This window comes from Cyclopterus lumpus, chromosome 4 (assembly GCF_009769545.1).
Source record: "Cyclopterus lumpus isolate fCycLum1 chromosome 4, fCycLum1.pri, whole genome shotgun sequence".
Classification (NCBI taxonomy): domain Eukaryota; kingdom Metazoa; phylum Chordata; class Actinopteri; order Perciformes; family Cyclopteridae; genus Cyclopterus; species Cyclopterus lumpus.
The window spans coordinates 9,046,254-9,066,801 of record NC_046969.1 but is presented as its reverse complement, the minus strand read 5'-3'; the positions used below and the strand labels follow the sequence as shown (position 1 = coordinate 9,066,801).

The 20,548-nt window shown below is 44.7% G+C and overlaps 1 protein-coding gene across 2 annotated transcripts in view; it reads left to right on the top strand.

The window, feature by feature from the left end:
• The window catches only part of pbx1b (pre-B-cell leukemia homeobox 1b), a 56,230-nt gene that overhangs the window by 22,139 nt on the left and 13,543 nt on the right, over positions 1-20,548 (top strand). For both annotated transcript variants that reach the window (XM_034531589.1, XM_034531588.1), the window contains exon 3: positions 19,308-19,564. In XM_034531589.1, the coding sequence (XP_034387480.1) occupies positions 19,308-19,564 (257 nt within the window). The remainder of the gene's footprint in view (positions 1-19,307; positions 19,565-20,548) is intronic.

Below are 20,548 nucleotides of genomic sequence, written 5' to 3'. Positions count from 1 at the left end.
AGCGTCACCAGGTTTTTGGCCTGCGTGAAGTTTTCCGGTCTATTTCCAGCGCTGCTGTGTTCATTCTAGGTGACTGTGTGTGTGTGTGTGTGTGTGTGTGTGTGTGTGTGTTTCGGGGGGCTCTACCCAAGTGTGAAATGCTGCGCCTTGAGGACCCTGGTCTGCTTTTATTTGTTTGCCCGGTTTGAAATCCTGGTCAGAGGGTCAAGAGCTGATCTTAGAGGTCAGGGACTCGCTGCTCCGGTTGATTTTTCTTTCTGGTGTTGTTGCTTCTTTTACACAGTGACACTGTATCCTTATCCTCATGCATATGTCACATGTGCTCACTTAAAAACATCCAGTGTGTCGGATTTAGGGTGCTCTACTAGCAGAAATGGACTAGAGTTTCCTGAGCTCACCATGCACAGCCATGTTTCTCCAGTAACCCAGAATGGAGAAACAGAGCTCGTTGGCGTCTTTATGTAACGTGGAGGCCACCGTGGAGTTCTTGTGAAACTGTGGAACCGTAGATGATGAGAACCCTGAAAGAAACCACGGCATTGCGCTCGGTGGCTGGCGTCATTGCAGTCTTTCTAAGGGGTATTCAGTTGGCTGCAATCTGCAACGTCACCACTAGATGTCACTAAAGCATACACGTGGCTCCTTTAAGTCCTGAATATATATGCATACGATTCCTTCAGGCTGTACGGGCTCACTGGAAGACTACATTGTATAGTGTACAGTTTTCTCATTTACTGTCAGGAAAGAAAAATGAGCCTTTTGGGACACATCACCATAACAATAAAGTTGGTCAATTATCCCCTTGTTGACAATTTCCCAACCGTTTTATAGTTAATTCAAAGATATAAAACTTTATCGGATGCAAAAAAAAAAAAAGATACGCGACAGAGCACTGTGTTTGTTTTCTTGCTTCTGGTTTATACTATCTATGTTATAGGTCCTTCATGACATTTAAAACTTTGAACAGGACGTAGAAATATGGGGGCAGTATATAGAATTAGGAATTTATTAGACTTTGTGGCCTTTTGTCTAGGTTGCGTTTGAAATGTTATAGCATGGAGAGATAGGTGAGCTCGGCCTGCGTGGTTTTAATGCTGCAGTCGGTCGGGTAATGATGTGCCGTAAAGAGCAGGTAGCAGATGCTGAAGTAAAAAGAACATGATATATCAATATTTAGCATAACAGATGTGACGTGGCATTTTATAATGGCATAATCACCAGCTGACCCTGTAAGTCAGTAACGGCTGAGTGATTAGTAAATACAACAACCCGATGGTTGAAAACTGGCTCTTTCACGTTTATTATTTTAGTTTACCAGATACAAAGGGGTTTTATTTTCATTTCCAGGGTCATCTTCTGAACGCTGCGATGAGGGCTGCATTTCCTGCACAGAGAGTGTGTGTTCTAGATGCGGTTCAGGGAAGGCTATAAAAGTCGGAGATTTTTTTTCTTCTTCCCGAGGCAGGTGCGCATCCTCAGCCACGAGAGCAGAATTTAAAAGGAGCGAGGAGGTAGGCTCTGCGGGGAAACCAAAGTAGGAAGTCAATAAGGCCTGAATCTTTTATGAAGGCAGAGGTATTCAGATCACAGCTCTGTCGACAGAAAGAGCAGCCTGCTGCTTATATGAGGAGACAGAGAGTAGTAGAGGGTCTAAATCTCTCTCTGATTTACCTCAATCCTCTTTAATGCAGGAGCTGCTGCTCGTTACGCCTCATTCCTCACAGAGGAAGAAGCGAATGTTGTGTGAATGTACAGTCTCGCACTGTGATGGAATACAAGAGACAGTGTCATTATAATTAGCGTTGAGCGTTTCTCTTATTTCTTTCTCTCGTATTTCGGGTTAGTTGAGAACAAACACGATTTACAAGGGACATATCGTTCTCATTTTCAGGTTCATAGTTGTATTTTGGGTTTGCACAAGAACATGTGCAACATGCTTTAGTTTTCCGAAATACACCTGTATTCACCCTCTGTCTGAAAACGCTCAGTTTTAGCACCGGTCCCTTTAAGCCCCGCCTCCCACTAAAGCCCAGTCTGCTCCGATTGGTCACGTTTGCCGTCTTCTGCACTCACGTAGCTGTCGCCCACTTCACGGCGTCAGCTACGTGAAGATTAGCGGCACTTCTACCGACTGTACAGTCGTGACATCACAACCTCACGCAAATCCTTACATTTAAACGCCCAGTTACTTAATACGAGCTCGAGCTGTGTGTATCTCTGCGTGAATTAAGCTTCCACAGTATTTATATAGTGCATACCCCTGCTTTATAATCAAGAAAGACATGGAGATCTGACTTTCTTACAATATGGGACCTTTAAAGGAGAATTCTGGTTTATTACAACTTGGCTACTACTTTTGTAGTTGTGCCCATCATTGGTATTGGTTATGATAATACTTCTTACTCTGCAATGCATGTAACTAACTAGGACTTTGTTGCTTAAATACATGTTCAAATTGCTTGTTTGTCCAAAAACAGATTTTCTGTTTACTATCAAGACTGAGGAAAAACAAAAGCTGTGAGTCCTCACAATTAAGATGCTTGATGAAATGAAAAATGACAAACGATTCATTCATGACGCAAATACTTTAAATTAATGCTTATGTTGCTCTTTATTGGACGGTAACTAGGCAACCGCATGCGCCATATGAACTTTATTAGACAATCAAATGTCACAACTTGTACTACTGCCCCTAAGTGGCTCCCCCCCCCCCCCCAAAAAAAATAAAAAAAATAAATGAATGCAGGTGTAAAGATGTTCAAGGTAAACATCCTTTGAATCTAGTTTGAACAAAAAGGCATTCTTGGCCTAAGCTGTAACACTGAAACATGAATATAATTCTTCATATCAACGCCAGCCTTGTTCAACAGACTCAGCTCACCCTCCATCATCTCCGTCTGCTGTCCTCACTTCACTCAGACTTTCACTGAGTGTGTGAGCGTCTGAGTGGCTCTTGTTTACTCGGAGGAACGTCTGGGGAAGTTTGAGTTTGTTATTGATCAGGGAGACAGAGTGCGTCTGAGAACTGATGTTTTGAGGGGCGTCCGCTGAAGAATAGCCGCGTTGTGTTGTTGAGAACTGAAAATAGCCCCATCAGCGCCTAATCAAATTAATGCATACTTACTGCCGCCAAGATCTAATTAAGCATGCTTGCGGAATTCACAAAGACACCAAATGACATCGGATGAATAGAGAAAATATTAATTTGAGTGGGAAACAAATATCCAGCGGGGCTTTAATAGGTTCCTAGGAAATGTACCACTGGCGCTGCCCCGCTCGTCCGCGCTATCGCCCGAGCGCACAGGAAGGAGCAGGTGCAGCACCGCAGAAAGGTCGAGGCTGCTCTTTGTGAATGTTGGCCAGCTCACACCGGGGCTGGGACATGTCCACAATAACAGTCCTTTTTTTTTTTTGTTATGTCCTTTTTTTCTCCTTCTCTCCTCTCCCAGAGATGCTCCGCTGGATCTCATTGCAATTAAAACCAAGTGTCCATCAGAGGCTATCTCGGCTCTGTGTGGCCCATATGTTTGGGTGCTGATAGAGCGTGGATTACTCTGTTTGGGACACAGATAACAGGCTGTTTATAACCTTGGCAGAGTCTGGGGCCTAATCTGGCAGGAGCATATTTCCCCTTGCTCCCCGATAAAGGCCTGTTAGCAGCTTTATCACACAGGCAGATAGAAGTCGAGCCAGAGCGAGGCGAGCGCAGCACTGAGCCCAATCTGGCACCACGCACACGGTTCTGCTGCTTTATTTTTAGAAACCTTGTCACCCCATCGCGCACACACACACACACACACACACACACACACACACACACACACACACACATAAACACCAGCCCTTATACTCCTTGTCAGAAAGAGCAATTAATTTCTACATCTGCCTTCTCGGGCAACAAAAGGACACAACAAACACATTTTTAAAAGGACAATGTTGTCATTCATCACTGGAGCATTTTGGAGTTGCGTTATGCCTGTGCGTGAGAAAAAAGAAACAACAGCAGGGAGATGGAGGCCATTCTCTCATGTCATTATGTTTGCTTGTATAGTGTGTTACATGTAATGTGGAACCCTCAAGGTAATTAGCCTGAGCCTTTTTGGAAAGACAATGTAACCCGAGCGGCTCCTGTGTTTGTGTGTGGAGCTGGTCTGTTTGTTCATAATCTACAGAATGAAAAGGGCATCTTGATTTATTTGACTAAATAGAAAAAGGGAGTATTTTTTTATAGCCGTTTCCCTGCCCCTACCCCTGAGTTGCTCTGGGATACACGCAAGGGCCCTGCTCTGCTATTTTCTGTATCCCCATCTTGATGGCTCTGCGTATAGGCACAATTAGAGAGAGAGCGCTCCTTTCACAGCCAGAGAAAATTGTCGTCCTCTGCAAATTGCTTTTGCTGCAGCTTAAAGAAGATCTCTTGTTACCCTCTCATTCCGTCTCCCTCGCCCACCCCCTGCTCTCCCCCCCCCTCTCTCTCACGGAAAATTGCTTTCTCGCAATCAACAGATTGCTTGCTGCACTTAGGGGTAAATACAGGTAGACTAGAGACATTAGCATAACATTATTCAGACAAGTGTCAACCTCGAGGCAGTTAGCGCTGCATCTAAGCTCAGTGTGAGGGGGAATGAAGTGCTGCAGAGGGGGGGGGGGAGTGTCCACCACTGAGCTTTTCAGAGCGGAGCTGGAATTGGCCAAAAGTGCAAGAGTAAGACGAGATGATGTACTTCAACATTTCTGGCGCTTAAAAAAAAGAAACACAAGTCATCTTCAAGGTAGAATGAGGAAGGGGGGGCGGGGAATGTGACAGCGCGTCTTGCTCCAAGGTGACTTCACGTGTACAGTTCACTCCCCCTTTCAGGTGGGTGGAGGAGTCAGATCCTGGCCTCTCTGGAGGGCCCGCAGCGTGTAGGTCAGACCGACCTCATCATCCCACTGCAAAAGCAGGCAGGACGGGCTGGACGGGAGACGGCTTCACCGGCGCTGCCGCCACTGGTGATGTATGGTCCGGTGGCACCAGACTGAAACCGGAGTAGATGTTGGGTCCAACGTTTTTTTTTAATGATTTTTCACTCGCGCCAGTTAGCTCAAATGAACCTCACTAGAATGAGTCTAATTAAGTTTCCTCATTGAAGCTTAACCCCTCTCCCCCTCCTCCTCCCCTCCCTCCCTCCACTCCGCATATCATTTTGATACCCCTCTGTCCTGAGGGATGGGCTGTGGAGAGCAGCAGCAGCAGGCTCTCTCGCTTTCTCTGTCTCTTTCTCTCTCTCTTTCACACCAGGGGAGAGACACACTCTCTCTCTCCTCCACTGCTCCGCCTTTTTCTCTCTTGTCTTTCTTGATTGACAACAGGGGTTCCTTCTGACCTATATCTGCATCTGCTCCCTGACCCAAATAGGACCTACGTAATGAGCCGCTCGGGCCCTTTTTCTCTCGAGCAGGAACTTCTGTGTGCCTCTCATCCTGGCCACTAAGGGTGGGGGGGGGGGGGGGGGTTAACCATGGTAGCAGTGTCCCCGGGGGGCTTTGTGTCTGGAGCTGCAGGGGGCTGCACAAAGACACCCTCCCCATCCGCACGCCTGCCACCCGGGCCCTTCTAGGTCACCTGATTACTCCTCGCGGTGATTACTGATCGGTGCGTTAATGTGCCGTATCGCCGGGGCACGGAGGCTGAAATCTTCAGACAGATTCCAGCCTCGTTTGTCTGGCGGTTCTCCTGAAGTGTCCCCTTTTAAATATGGCAATAAAGCCAAAAATCCATTCAGAGTCCCATCGCCGCGCGGAGCGTCGGGGCTGTAATGCAATCTGACTGTGCGACGAGGCCGTTATTGTTTTCTCCCAAACACCGGGAACAGTCGGCACCACTGGCAGCAGCTTGTACACAAATAGAGAGAGAGAGAGAGAGAGAGAGAGAGAGAGAGAGAGATCCCCTGGGATCCCACTGTGGATTCCACAAGCGAGCGTGAAAGCCGTTCGGCTCGTGTTAGTGCGGCAGCCATCACAGCGAAACCTGTCTGATGAACACAATCATCACACCGGAAATGTGAGCAGCTTCTTGATGAAGATGCTTTGTCAAAAAAAATAAAATAAACAGAGAAGAGTTACGTTTCTTCTGTTTATTCACAAGTGCATTTAGAGAACAAATCGCCTTTGTCTGTTCTCTTACAACCCTTGTAAGATCTTATATGTGAGCTTTGTCAATGCTTCTTCGCTGTGTTGGACACAATCCCGACGTTGTAGCACTCCTGTGTGCGCACATACACACACACACACACACACACACACACATCATATGGTGGGGGTGATTGAATTTCCTTCCAGCAGAAATATATAAATTTAGACTTGCAGGAACAACTCTGGAACTTGTTTCCTGGTTTCATTTCCTGTCTCTTCGCTGTGCGATTTTCTCTTATCAGCAAGTGTGATATTATGTGAATAATCTAATTTTCCTGCAGCTTTCATAATTTCCCCATATTCCTGATTTTGATGAGCATCCTCGCCGCCGTAATTGTGAACAGTTGTGCGATATGAAGGGAAACAACAACAACAAACTCCCTTTTGGAGGGGGAAAGGGAATGAGACACATTCGCCCAGAAACGGCCTCTCTTTTCATTCGTTTCACTTCCGCTTTAGTCCACCTCATTTCAGATAATATTGGTCCCATCTGTGCTGAACAATCAGAGAGGGAAGCTTTTCCAAAGGCTGCATTAGATGGCCTTTCATTTTCCTCGGGCCTGCAATAATAATGACATAATGTGGCGCACGAGCCTCTGCAGCCCTCTTCTCTCCATCTCCCGCTGTAGATTCAAGCAGCTTCACCAATATATATATATATATACAAAAAACACATATTTATATATATATATATATATATATATATATATATATATATATATATGTCTTGTGTGTGTATGTATGTGTGTATATATATATATATATATATATATATATATATATATATATATATACACACACATATATATATGTCTTGTGTGTGTGTGTATGTATATATACACATACATATATATATATACACATACATATATATATATATATATATATATATATACGGTATATATATATATATATATATATATATGTGTGTGTGTGTCTTATGTGTGTATATATATATATACACACACAAGACACCAAATCCCATCGTTTCTCCAGCTAAATAACACCGGTCCCAGAGGCGTTGTGTGATGTTTTAATGAGAGCCCCCGGTTCCCGGCGCTCAACGCCCCCATCTCCTCTGCATTTCCTTAAACTGCCATGTAAGAGTGCCATTAATAATTCAGCTCATTAAAGTGTGTAATTAATCTGGAGCTGTGTAACAGGGAGAGACTGGGGCGCGGGGAAGAAACTCTCCAGGGGGGGCACAAGAGAAACATTGGGCTAAGAGGAACAGCACACCCGCTGTGATGGAGCCCGTTCCCCGGCGCACAACCAGTCCTCCTGCATCATTTATCTGGCAGGAAAAAAAAGAGAAAAGCTACAGAGAGGCCACACACGAGACATCTTCAGGCAACTCAGCCCAATCAACAATGCAGCGCGGATACACACAGGGCACTGGGGCCGTGTGTGTGTTTGTGTGTGTCCTTGTGAGTGTGGGGAATCTGATCTGGTGTCTGTTTACTGGAGATATTGAAGGTCAGTTTCTTGGTTTCTTGGAAGGCTGTTTTAGTCGCCACAGATTTCCTTAAAATGCATTTGAATATGTGTTCTGGAATCACTCTTTTTATGAACCCAATCTTATCATTATACACACACACATATACAAGTTATATAAATTACATGCGTATGAATGATTTATCTTATTTATATTCCCCAATTCGTGAATTCAAGATGAACATATTTCCTCAACAGCAAGGAAACGCTGTGTGTCTCGTACAAAAGACGTTGTTCAGATTAGTTTTATGTTCAGTAATCCACGGCAGGCTTTGAGAGGTTATAATTTGTTTAAAATAAAACACCGCTCAGGTTAAACAAGATCACGTTAATATTTTGTTGGCTGCAGCAGGAAAGATAACAGAACGCAAACCACCATATCATCGTGTAAAGGTGTCACCCTTTATAAGCATTTATTTGTGGATTAACTCAATATTTTCAGTTAGAAAAATGCCAAATTTGCTCATATTTGGGCTCACGTTTGGATGTCTAATAGCACTCCAGATTTAGAGCCGCCTGATGAATCGGCGAGGACGATATATTCAGCTCATCGCAGATGTATCCGTATCCTAGTCCAATAATGAAATCTGTAAATGTTGCTGTCCAGAAATGCTGAAGATATATTTGAGGTAATTTAGAAACTGTGTCTCCGTTACATACAAGAGAGACATCATTTTTGACGCGGGACATGTCAAAAAGATTTAAAGGATCCTATCAATGTTCGCTAATGTTATGTATTCATGCAAAAGAAAATTAACATGTATCGGTATCCGCCCACCCATTCTGAAAGTTATCAGCCGGTGTAATGGCCGTTATCATTGGTCATCACTACCACTCTAATTAGTGGTGTAACGGACCACTGTTGATCCGTGATCCGTATGGATCCCCCCTCGCGGTTCAGCACACACGTGAACCGCGGATCAATTACACAGTTTAACGTTAACCATCACATTGTGATATAAAGTTTTACTGACGATTGCTGTCTGACAATACTTTGTCAAATATGCGATCAGGACATCAGCATTTCGGCTTTTCTAGTCGCCGGTCTCCGGTAATGTTACATTGGAAACAACTAATCCGTGTGTAAATTGACAGGAGGAGAGCTGGTAACTATGGCAGCACCGCTTACATTAAGATGCGTTCAGGCTCTGTTCAGTGAAAATGAGTATTGCTCTATGGTAAATTATTGCGTTATCATATGTTAACGTGTAATCTCCAAAAATGTCATGTTGGTGCGAAATTCAAATAATTCCAGTTGTTTGAAGGAGATGATTTCACAACAATATTGTGAAGAAAGGTGTCAGAAAGGTAATTATGACCTGTTATCAATACTACTAGCTTATACTACATCATTAACACTAATATTAACACTGACTTCAGAGCGGTTGAAATAATTTTTGGGATGGTGGCAAAATTAGTATTCGCTGCAAAAAAAACTAAAACCTTAGGTTAAGCTAAATTACTTGGTTAGGTTTAGGAAAAGATAGTGATTGTGGTTAATATTAGTATGCTTGCTCCGTAACCTATACTTCGTCTAAGTACGCAAGTTATGAAGAAAAGCCTACGTTGACTTGGTTTCATATAGGATATGAACAGCTGTGCCCTGGGTGAAAGTCCTGTGTTTGATTGTCGGTATCGTTTCCAGGCTGCTGGAAAGGGATATGTTTACCGCAGGATATTGGTGTGATTTGAACAGCAGTCTATGCGGATTACGCTTCACTAAATGCAACAAAAATAGACTTGAAGGGTATAAAGCGCAGGGGGTCTCTTCAGATGCACGACTCAAGAGCCAGTGTGTATTGATACATTTATTAAAATGGAAACGTACCTGTTCCGTGAGCTCAACTAGAGTTATGTTTACTTCAAACAGACGGGTGACGCTGTATTGCGTGTTGTTCCTCCGTCTGGTTTGCTGAAGGCGATGCAATGCGGCCTCACTGTGTGTGGAGGGAGGACTGCACCGCACTCCGACTTCGCTCATCAGCAACCAGCTTTAAAAGTGCTGCATTTTTCTGTTTTCGCTGTGCAGGGGATCGAATTCATGGCAACACGAAGAGTAGTTCATCTGCATTTCAAAAACTGACTCATACAGGTTTTAAGCATTTAAAGAAACTTTGAAAGCGTTACATTTGAGAACAGAATTTAGTTTGGAAGGTGAAAGGATACACCTCTTGTCATTCACAATGAATTTCAAAAAGACGGATCATCGTTGGTCTACTAATGAGGTTACGAGGTTCTCATCCACACAAAGCATCGACAAAAAGTATCGTTGCGTTATCGATTTCGAGGCGTCAAAATCTGCATCAAATGTTGTTAAACGACACACCCCGCCCGGACTATGAATTTTCTGTTTTTGGACATTAGTCACGCAAGCATCTACAGAGTGCTGCTATCTGAGATACCCAACGTTTCAGGTAGACCTCACTCAACGGTGGCATTCACGCTCAGCATGCCTGCTGCCACTCTCGAAGCCCTCAGCTGCTCCAGATGTGGCTTAATTTACTGCGACTTGGCTAATCATGGTGATTAAGGATTAATTACTGTTAATCACTTTTACATAAACTGGTTGGCAGTAGGGGAGCTGTGCTGGGTGAAAAATGCCACACACGTGTGTGTCGTCAGATAGACGGAAAAGGGGACAGAGCTGGAGGCCGCCAGGCTTCCCAATCGGGGGCGTTTCCTCTGGGTTTACGCCGTAGCTTTTTTACTCATGAGCACACCAGTCCAACGACGTTAACCTCTAATAACTATCTGCATCGGTTGATGGCGGTCAAATAGCACAGGGGCCAATTTGTACTGGAAGTATGCGCGGGTTGGTTTCAGCCCCGGCATTCCTAAATAGGAGTCGCCCTGAACATATTTCTTTGCTGACAGGAGAGACGTTGTCAATATTCAGCGCAGCAGTTGTCTCCCGGTCAGCCGAGGCTAAGCAGACACCGCTGGTCTCTGCGACTGTCCTGCGACGGGAGATAAGAATGTGAAGGAGCATAACCACTGCGAGTTCCATTAACACGGACTGACAAGGGAATCACAGGGACATCAGGGGGTCCGGGATGAGGCTGACAACAAAGCCGCTGCTCTGTGCTCGTACCCCCCCCCCCTCCACCCCTGTCGCCCCTCCTCCTTGCCCCTTTGCACAAGCTGAGGGTGGCAGTGTGGTCACCTTCCTTTCCTTGGCCTGGTTTCACACTGTGACATGCTCGTCTGCTCTCCTGAAGGAATGGCTTTAATAAGGTGGAGCGGATCAAGGCGACTGATAATGACATGGCAGGCCAAGTCAACACTGCGCCCGAGGCCACGGATGGCCCCGGCCTGGTGCATGCTGCCGGACGCTCACCATCTCATTGTGAGACACACGGGACACTCCTCTGGATGCTCTTTCACTGCTACCCATCCTTTATTTGGTTGCACAGCGGAGTGAGCACCGGCCCGGCCTTTCGCCAAGCTGCTTTTGGTTGCATCGTGTTGCGTTTAAATCCCGCGCAGGACAACAGAAATATCTCGCTCGATTGTCGATAAACTTCAGCTTACTTGGGTTTTTTGATATGGGGCGTTGTCTAAATTGAACATTTGGTCAACGACACCTCCAAGATGACAACGCTGCGACAACAATTTAGAATCAAGAAAGGAAGACTTTTTTAAAAAATCCATCAGACGGCAAAAGTCTATTTCTGTCTTTTCATGAACTGCACCAAGTCTACGGCAGACTCTACTGCTACTATTTGTGATTGAACGTGTTCTTGGTAGAATATGTAGAATACTTTCAAACAGACTGTCGGATGGCAATAACATGGACACTAGCGATGCAGAAAACAACAGTACTACTCCTTTGTACTCCAATGAGTTTTGGTGTATGCCAGAGCAGAGAGCCTGTCACATAGCAGAGGACCACAAAGAGGTAAGGCTAGTCAACCCTAGCCCTAATCCTGAGCTAACCCTAACCACAAACCTTAACCCCTAACCCTTAAGTTACATAACAAACATACTCATTTTAAGCCAAACCTAACCAAGTAGTGTTGTTTTGTTTTGTTTTGTTTCAATTCCCAACGTCGACCACGAGTTTACAACTGTCGACCATAATCCGGGGGTGGGGGGGGCATAAATACAGTTAAGTTGTTATTGGAGACAGGGTTGCAGTGGATAGAAGCTGGGGAAGTGTTCGAAAGCCTCGGGAAAAGCGAGTTAGAAGACCTTGAGTTAAGATTATTTTATCAAAGTATGATAACTGATATCAACAATGAACTCCCATGGAAAGAATATTTTAATTAATTGTCTTAGTCTTCCTTGTCCGATAATTTTCCTCCAGAAATTGGAGAAAGGAATTGGCCACATTTCTCAGAGCTCATAGACGTATGCAACCTGTGTTCAGAGTATAGCAAGAAGGCAACGTATTGATTTTGAAGGGTCACTTGCCAAAAAGGGCCTTGAAGACGTTGACGGAACAAGGCATCAAGGCTGAGCCCGAGGCCGGTGGTGTCACTTCATCCTTCACGCAGTGAGATTACATAAAGTCGACCATTCTTCTATAGAAAAGAGGTTGCTTTGAAACAAGTGTCAGACGGAAGTAAGTGATTAGAAATAAAAAGCCATTTTTCATGTAAATTTCAATTGGAAGTGTGTGTCCACTGTAGCGAAGACTGTGCGTGCATTACGATTGGCCCTAAGGCCTTGGTGGACCTAATTCTAATTACCTTCATTAGTGGTATCTGCAGATGACGGCGTGTGTGTGTGTGTGTGTGTGGGTCGTATTTCCTAACAAAAGACTATGCTGCGTCTTTCTCTGAACTGGTGGTTACAAAGCGGAGGGGCCACATAGCGGATGAGATGGCAGCGCGGCGCTTTAATGTGAAGGCTGTCAGCTCCACTCCCCTTGGTTTTCACCCTCTGAAGAGCACAAGGCCTTATCGGTTTAATTGACTCTTTATCTTTTTGTTAATTTCCCTTTTAGTGCAATAGCTCCCGTTCTACCTTTTGATGTCATTTTACATTGGCTTTTGCATGACTTACAGGAAGTGGCTGTATAGATTATCATATTTCATGGGGAAAAAAAGAAATTGGCATATTTCTTTTAACAACACTGTTAAGGAGCTCAGTTCCTTCTTAATTGTCTTCATTGTCCATTAACCTCTTTGAAATTGTCGGTGAACCCTTTTCCCTTCAATGAATTACACGACTTTGTGTCTCCACTTTGAAAGAAAATAATTGTTTTCTTTGCACATCCCAAAGCTCTTTTTGTGCATATCTAATAAGTTGTGTATAATTTGATAGTGCCTGCAGGAGTTTAAACACTTGAGCCTTTACAAAGGCAAACAGAGGGGACTTAAGGGGAGCGGGATTTAACAGTTTGATGCCTGTCGTCTTCCTCCTGGTGTATGTTGGTTCTCTTTCCATTCCAGTACACTTGCGACTGTATAATGAATTATGCCGATGTCGAATTAGCATGTAGCTGTCGCTTCGGCGCTGGTGCCTGCCTTGTGACAGGACCACCGTAGCACAGGCTGGCGTCGAGAGAGGGGGCTTCTACTGTGATTTATTAACTGCCGAAGCCACAATGAAGTGTGCCCACTGAAGCACCAATGCAAACAAATAGGGCCGGGCTGTCACTGTAAATTCAAGCAGACAGGCCAACTGCAGCCCGACCGGGAAGGGTTAATTATGCAAAAGCATTTGGCTTTTATCAGACCCGCTGGACTGTCTTGGAGGATGGGCTGATTATTCGAGGCAAGATTACATAATGACTCTGTTTGAAAGACCACGTGCCGAAGGTCTCTGTTGACACTCGCGATCAGACCCGTTTATTTTAATAGTGCTCTGATTTTATTTGATAACTCCAAAAATGTATCACTCTGGACTGATTTTATAAACTCTTATGCAATTGTGTTTAATACACGGGAAGCCATGAAAGCATTAATTATTTAAATATGGTGACACAGATACGTTGTGCACTTGAATTTGAAGTGTCAGCACTGCATATGTCACTGTTTATTTTTATTTAATTCCCAAACTTATGTAAAGCTAGCTACATTTTTGTACAATTGAAAAAAATACAGTATTGTACCACAACTGAATTCAGTAATGGTATTATTACCTCCGCCAGTACTTTGTTTGGTTTGTCTGTCAGCAGAATTATGGAAAATCTGCCGGCTGAGTCAAATAATATTTTGTGATAATATGCCACATACTCTTTCCATTTTGGAAATATCTTGGTTATGATGAATATTATATATTACCCAAGACGGCTATTGCCGGATTGAAGCTAACGTCTTTTTGCACGGTAATTCCCGGACTGTTTGTGGATGTGCCACCATTTTCTTGTTTTTCCTTTGAAGAACATTTAGGATGTTCTTCCCCCCCCAACCCCAAGTCAAGTTTGAACAAATTCCACCTAACAAGTCATAAAGCCCCATCCTCAACTAGGCTGTAGCGTCGGTGCAGTTCACTCACTGAGTGACAAGCTAACGTTACTGTAAGCAGCACTTAACAAAGTCAGCAAACTCACCTTTTGATTTTAGCCATGATGGTGGTTCGCTAATGCAAACACAGGAAGCATCACTTCCTGTGTGGCAGAGGCTTCTTTTTATTTCACAGGAAAGACCAACCTGACACAGCAAAAGTTTTAATAAGCCACATTTGGCTGATTGCTCAGCAACACAACAGCAAAACTGATATGAAACCATCAAAGGGGTTGTCACTTTAAAGTCTCGTGCCCTTTGCCTTTTCTATTCAAAGGGCTCTGAGAAAATGTCACGGCAGGCGATGTTGATCTGCCTGGACACGCTGTCACCTGACCGGCATCGCGTGTCACTGTTGGCCGACTCTCCCCGCCCTGCTGCCGGTGATGTAACACTGCGGATCACATTTCAGCGTGTGGGTGCAGAATGGAGGGCCTCACAAAAGGTGTCTGCCAGTTCGAACTGAGGTGCCCAATCTCTGTCAGAGGGCTTTACGTTTGGCCGTCCATCTCGCTAACTGTGACAGAAGAGCCCAACATCATTAATTAAATATCAGGCTCTGCCCCCCAATCACACAATCGCCACGACAGGCTGCCATGCCAACAGTCCCTGTCGACATGCCTTCAAAATCTAGAAGGGGATTACATATGGTAATGGTTTTTGACAGCCTGCCATTTGCCTCCGTTAATCTGATAGGATAAGATATCTGGACTACAGAGCATGGTGTGCCGTAACTCTTTTGAGTCGGATATTGTTATAAAAACTGAACCATTTTGAAGATGCAAGCAGTGTCCTGGAAGAAATTTTAATCCCCTGACAAGCTTTTGATATCATCCCAAATATTGTCACTGACTCAAAAGCGTATTTTTAGACCTGGATCTTGCTTGTATTTGCTGTCAATTTTAATATTTCTCACACTAACTTCTGTCACATACAGCGGCGAGATGATGTGACAATCTGCAACGGACCTGTGTCCTTCTCCTAGTGACAACATTTTACCACGGAGGCTAGTTATGGCGCCAGCCCATGGCTGCCAACCCACTTCTTATTTTGCCACGGTCCATCCCCCTCAGAGAGAGTTTATTCTACGGTCTTTGTTCAATTAAGATTCGCCATGTACTCAGTTCTGCTCTGAAATGTTGCTCACAGCATTTTAATACCCACGCCCATCTTCATATGAGGCTGTGGGCCAATCTTCTCGGATGACTAATATATGGGGAGAGCGTTACACATGTGCTTGCTGAAAAGAAGCAAGATGGGGTTCAGGCAAGCTGACCCCCCCCCCCCAAACGAGGACGTAAATCATCTCAGTGCATGATATTCCGAGTTCATCCTCAAAGACTAAAAGCCCCCCCCCCCGTCATCGAGGAAATTAAATAAATATTCCCAGATAAACAACCAGACATCCACCTCTCCAAAAGCCAATTACCCCGGCTATTATATATATTATATTTATTGATTTGATTTGTAAAAGGCCAGATGTGGCGAGGTTAAGTAAATATCGCTTTACTTTTCCTGTTTTGTTCAGTCGGTGACATTTCCACCCAGCGACCGGCAAATCTTGACCCAATCCCACACGTCAACACAGGTGGTGGTTTCCTGCCAACACTTCGGCTGCAGTCCTGCGTTCTGTGCGTTATATTAGCGAATCCATCTGAAACCACAAATGTGAAAATCCCACGTTTTTTGGTTTGCAGAAAAATAAAGTGAAGCCAATAAAAGCCCGGTGCTCGCCTGCTTGCGAGAATTGCTTGTCAACAACAGGAGGGAGGAATACGGCTTCGTCTTGACAACAAGCCATCTTTGAAACGCCTCCAAGAGGGAAATGGCATCCATTAGAGACATACAGAAAATGTGTGTTCACTCAGGGGGGAGGGGGGAGGGGGGGGGGGGCACGTATACACACAGACAATTGTTTATCCCTTTGAGAACCTTCAATGTTTGTCTGCGGGTGGCTAAGTAAGTTCACCAGCACTATTGGACAGGGAGTGCCCAGCAGACCCAAGGCTCAGAAAAAAACATTAGGATGAATCAATTAGGCCGCCATTAGCCAATAAAGTGGCCCTCACTGAGTCGTGTAATTATGACCCACAGCAAAGCCAATTTTATGGAGGCACATTATCCCTTTCTTTTCTTTCATAATTTTATTTGTTTGAGATAATCCCCCCATGGTTTTAATTATGTGCTCTAGGTTCAGGGGTGGAATAAATAAATCTTTGTTTGCTTCCGTCAGCAGGTCTGCAGGTTTTCCTGCAAGTGGGGGGAAAAAACACGTTCCATCTCAAGGCGATTGTTGCCATTATGTCTGTCGCCGTTGCAAGGATCAAACTGATTAGTCGCTTGAATTAAAAAACGAAACGCCGTCGCATCCTTCCCCGCGGGATCCACATTAACCCCACTCGGAGCGGGTGCCCATCAGATCGTATGATAAGAGGCGGCGGCAAGAGCTGATATTATAGGCCCCAGCTACTTAGCTTGTTCAGCAGCTCAGAGGACACTGTGTAAGTGTGACAATGTGCTGTCAATGAGGGATGACAGTACACAGCCAACATGGCGTAATGCATTGTTCCTTCCTGGGTCCCTCCTGACAGATGCTCTCCAAGACAGCTGGATCAGCAGCAAGAATGGAGCTGGGATCTGGGCTGCGAGCGAGGAGAGGATGTGATACTCGGCTGATTAGCGATGGTGTACACGTGTCAACAAGCGAGGCCTGGGGATCGCGTCGGCAGTTTGTGTTAATTATCAGCTTAAGACACGTTTACCTATTTATTTCGAGGTGTAATGCTCGGCTTCGGATACCCAGCCCTGTTGAGCGTAGTCGTTTGCTTTCTACAACCCTTTTTATTTTTTTGGTTCCATGTTTCTACAAAAACAAAAAGCTGGACCCAGTCTTGTTTTTTTTTCTTCTCTTCCAAGAGGTTTCTCCTCAGAAATGACCTTTTTCTGCAACAGGCGCTCCTATAAGACTGATGTTGGAGGTGCTTGTAGCCAAGGTACATAAACTCAAATAAAGAGTTTTAAGTTGGAACTTGGCAAACGAGGATCAAAGTTCTTTTTTTTCTTCTTTTCGTTCGCCAGTCTAGAGTTTTGGGAAGAAATCTGGAGCTTCCTCCCAGACATTTTTTTTTCTTATCTACCTCAGGGGTCACGTGAATTGCACAATAGGCTGAATTTAGAGATCAATACTCGAGTCTTCTGAATCTCGGCACTGGTGTTTAGTCCACCCTGGAATACTAAATGTAGCATCTTATTGTTATCTTTTTTTGTCATTTTTCTTAATAGCTGTTGTTTTCCTCCTGAAAATAACTTCCAGAAAGTGCAGCTCCTTTTTTTGCTCCGTGGGAATTTGTGGTGCGCTCTCATTTTAACACCCACTTTAGTCTGGTATTTATGAGTTGGTAACTCTAGTGGAAAAAACTGCCTCTCCATACTGGTGAGTGCTCAGGAGCCGGGGTCGGGCCTCTGCTGATGTACGTTAACTAGAGCGGACAGGCGGGTTTAAAGTTTCTGATGGGGCGCGTTTGATCGGGTCATGGCGCAGCTTGCAGTCGCGGCAGCGCCGAGGTGAGGCGGCTGTGAAGCCATCCGAGATTTCCCCCTCGGAGCCCGTCCATACATTACGGGAGTGATGAAGGAGTCTGGGTAATGAGACAGGATGTTTGTACAGTCCTGCCATCCTGAGGGTCAACCCCCCCCCCCCCCCCCCCAACCCCCACCCTATCCACCCAACACTCCTCCCACACTCAATCTACCTCCCGCTGAGCCGGTGGCCTGAACCCCTGACCTCTCCCACTCGCCAACAGTTGCCATATTTGCATTTCCAGCCCACTTAAAAGGCAAGGAGGGGGTGAATACAGCAGGCCTCATTCTCATCCCGGTGACCCCCAGCCCAGGCCTACCAACCCCGGACAGCAGTCTGGGGTTAATGCACCAAGCGCTCCCATTGTCTCTGAATTAATGAAGTGCTCCCTGCCTATCCCTTCTCATTCAATGACAACAAGGCAAAAGTCACAGAGTGAAGTCCCGGCTCGCTTTGGCCCTTTGGTCGGCCGCCGTCGAGGCGCTTTCGATATCCACACCGGGATCAATTTAGAATGGTAGCAGCACAACGCTCGACACAGGGGAAGGTGTTTTATATTGAAATGGATGGTGCTCAGATGGAGGAGGAAGAGTCAGAGCCTGGGAGGGTTTTTACCTCAGAAAATGGAAGGGAAGGTGGGACTTGAGTCTTTCAAAGAATGGCAAGGGAGACCTCTGGTGGAAGGCCGAGGTATCCACTCAGGCTGCTGCTGTTACCGTTTATTCCACTGTGTTAGAAGGATGAGGAACATTTTGTTCATCAGGTCACCCGTACTAATCACAGTAAATATATGTTCATATTTAATATATACAAAGTATTACGTGTACTGTACAATGTGTGTACAAAACACTTTTCCACTGATGAAATAAAACATGGGAATTAGAGATTTCATTTTCCAATTGAAGACAAAAGATGCACAAGAATATGCGACAAACAAACAGCAACCACTCTGGCAGCTATTGAGGAGTACCATGAAAAACAGATGCGAAAAATAATGACGATAATAGTAATAATAATAAAAGGGGGAGAGAGAAATACAATAAATAGATTATGGGATGGATCCAGCAGCACTGGGAATAACTAAATACTGTAATTTGTTGCATCTAAAGCTGCCACTTGAGATTATTTTCATTAGACATTTCCATAATCAATAAATCGTTTGTATAAAAATGACCTCAGGTCCAATGAGACTTACTGTGGCCAAACCACAAAGATATTGAATTTACAATGATAACTGGAGAAAAGCATCAAATCCTCCCAATTGGTTGGTGTTTTTGCTGAAAAAAAAGACTTTAAATCTAAATCAGCCATCCGGTTATTGCAGAGTGAATGACAACATTTTTGTGGGGGATTTTAGAGAATCAACAGTGGATGATGAAGCGGGTGAGGACAGAGAGAGCAGGGAGCTTTGTGTTTAAAGGGTTCGGAGCCTAATGCTATGAATGGAGAATTAAAGATGTGTGTATCTTCCTCTTTGCTACGACTCACACTGAGCTGGTGGACGTGGTGGTCCGGCTCTCTCCGTCTGACAGCTTGTTACGGCGCATCACGCCATCGTAGGTGTGACCTTTTTGCGGCTGACCTCTGACCTTCTGCTCTCACTGCAGTGCTGAGTATCCGCGGCGCCCAGGAGGAGGAGCCCCCGGATCCCCAGCTCATGCGCCTGGACAACATGCTGCTGGCCGAGGGCGTGTCCGGACCGGAGAAAGGCGGAGGGTCGGCAGCGGCAGCGGTGGCGGCGGCGGCGGCGGCCTCGGGAGGGGTGGGGGTGGGGGCGGAAAACACCACGGAGCACTCGGACTACAGGGCGAAGCTGACCCAGATCAGACAAATCTACCACACAGAGCTGGAGAAGTACGAGCAGGTGAGGACAGCAGACTGAGGCTGAGGCGTACTAATAATCCTGAATTAATAACACTGATCGGGGTTTTCTTGTTTTCTCCAGTAAAAGCATTGCCTTTGTCACAAATAACAGTAACAGCAGCAAAAGTAAATACAGTGCGATATAAAAAAGAAAACGTGTTTGACCTTTTTGCTTCGATTATTTTCTTGATTAATTAGCCATATTTCCAGGGTTACCTTCCAATTCTTAACGAAGCTCCTCCAGAGACACAAAATATAAACTTAATTACAAGACAGACAATAAAACAGTGTTGACGGGGTGCTCTTCACCCACAAGAATCAGTTGAAGTCTTTTTTTTAATGTTAAAGTCTGTGGACTTCCCCTTAAATAAATCTGTGGATTTTCCTGCATTACTTTGTGGTTCCTGGCTAAATGCCATTAGAGCACAAGTGCGCTCTGTGTAATGAAAGCCGAGCATTTACAGCTGAAACTGTTTTTCCAAACGTCGATTTAAATTTTTGGATTATTGTTTAATTCATTCATTCATTCAAGTAAAAACACAGGAAGTTGTAGCTCCTCTTTTTGCGAAGGATTTGCCGCTATTCTTCATCTTATTTGATAGTATAGTGAGTATTTTAAAGTTTTTGAGGCAAAACAAGACACTGTGTTGTCCCTCTGGCTTTTTGGGGAATTGTAATGGTCATTTTTGACTTTTACACATTTTGGCATATGTTTTTCCAATACTTTTCTTCTCGAAATACCCCCTCCTTAACAACCAAAATATGCAGTCAGAGCACTTAAAGTCAGTTAATGGCTGCTTGGACATACATTTCACAGACTGTCTACATCTTAAATCAATGTTTCCTCAACATGAATCCCTCTCAGTCAGAATTCCCTTCAGATTGTATTCTCGGCCCAGAATAGTTTGGCATATGCAGTTTGTTGTGCGTCTCTGTGAGTTTTCCAAGTATAGTCTTGAAAGTATGTTGGGGGGGGGGGGGTGAT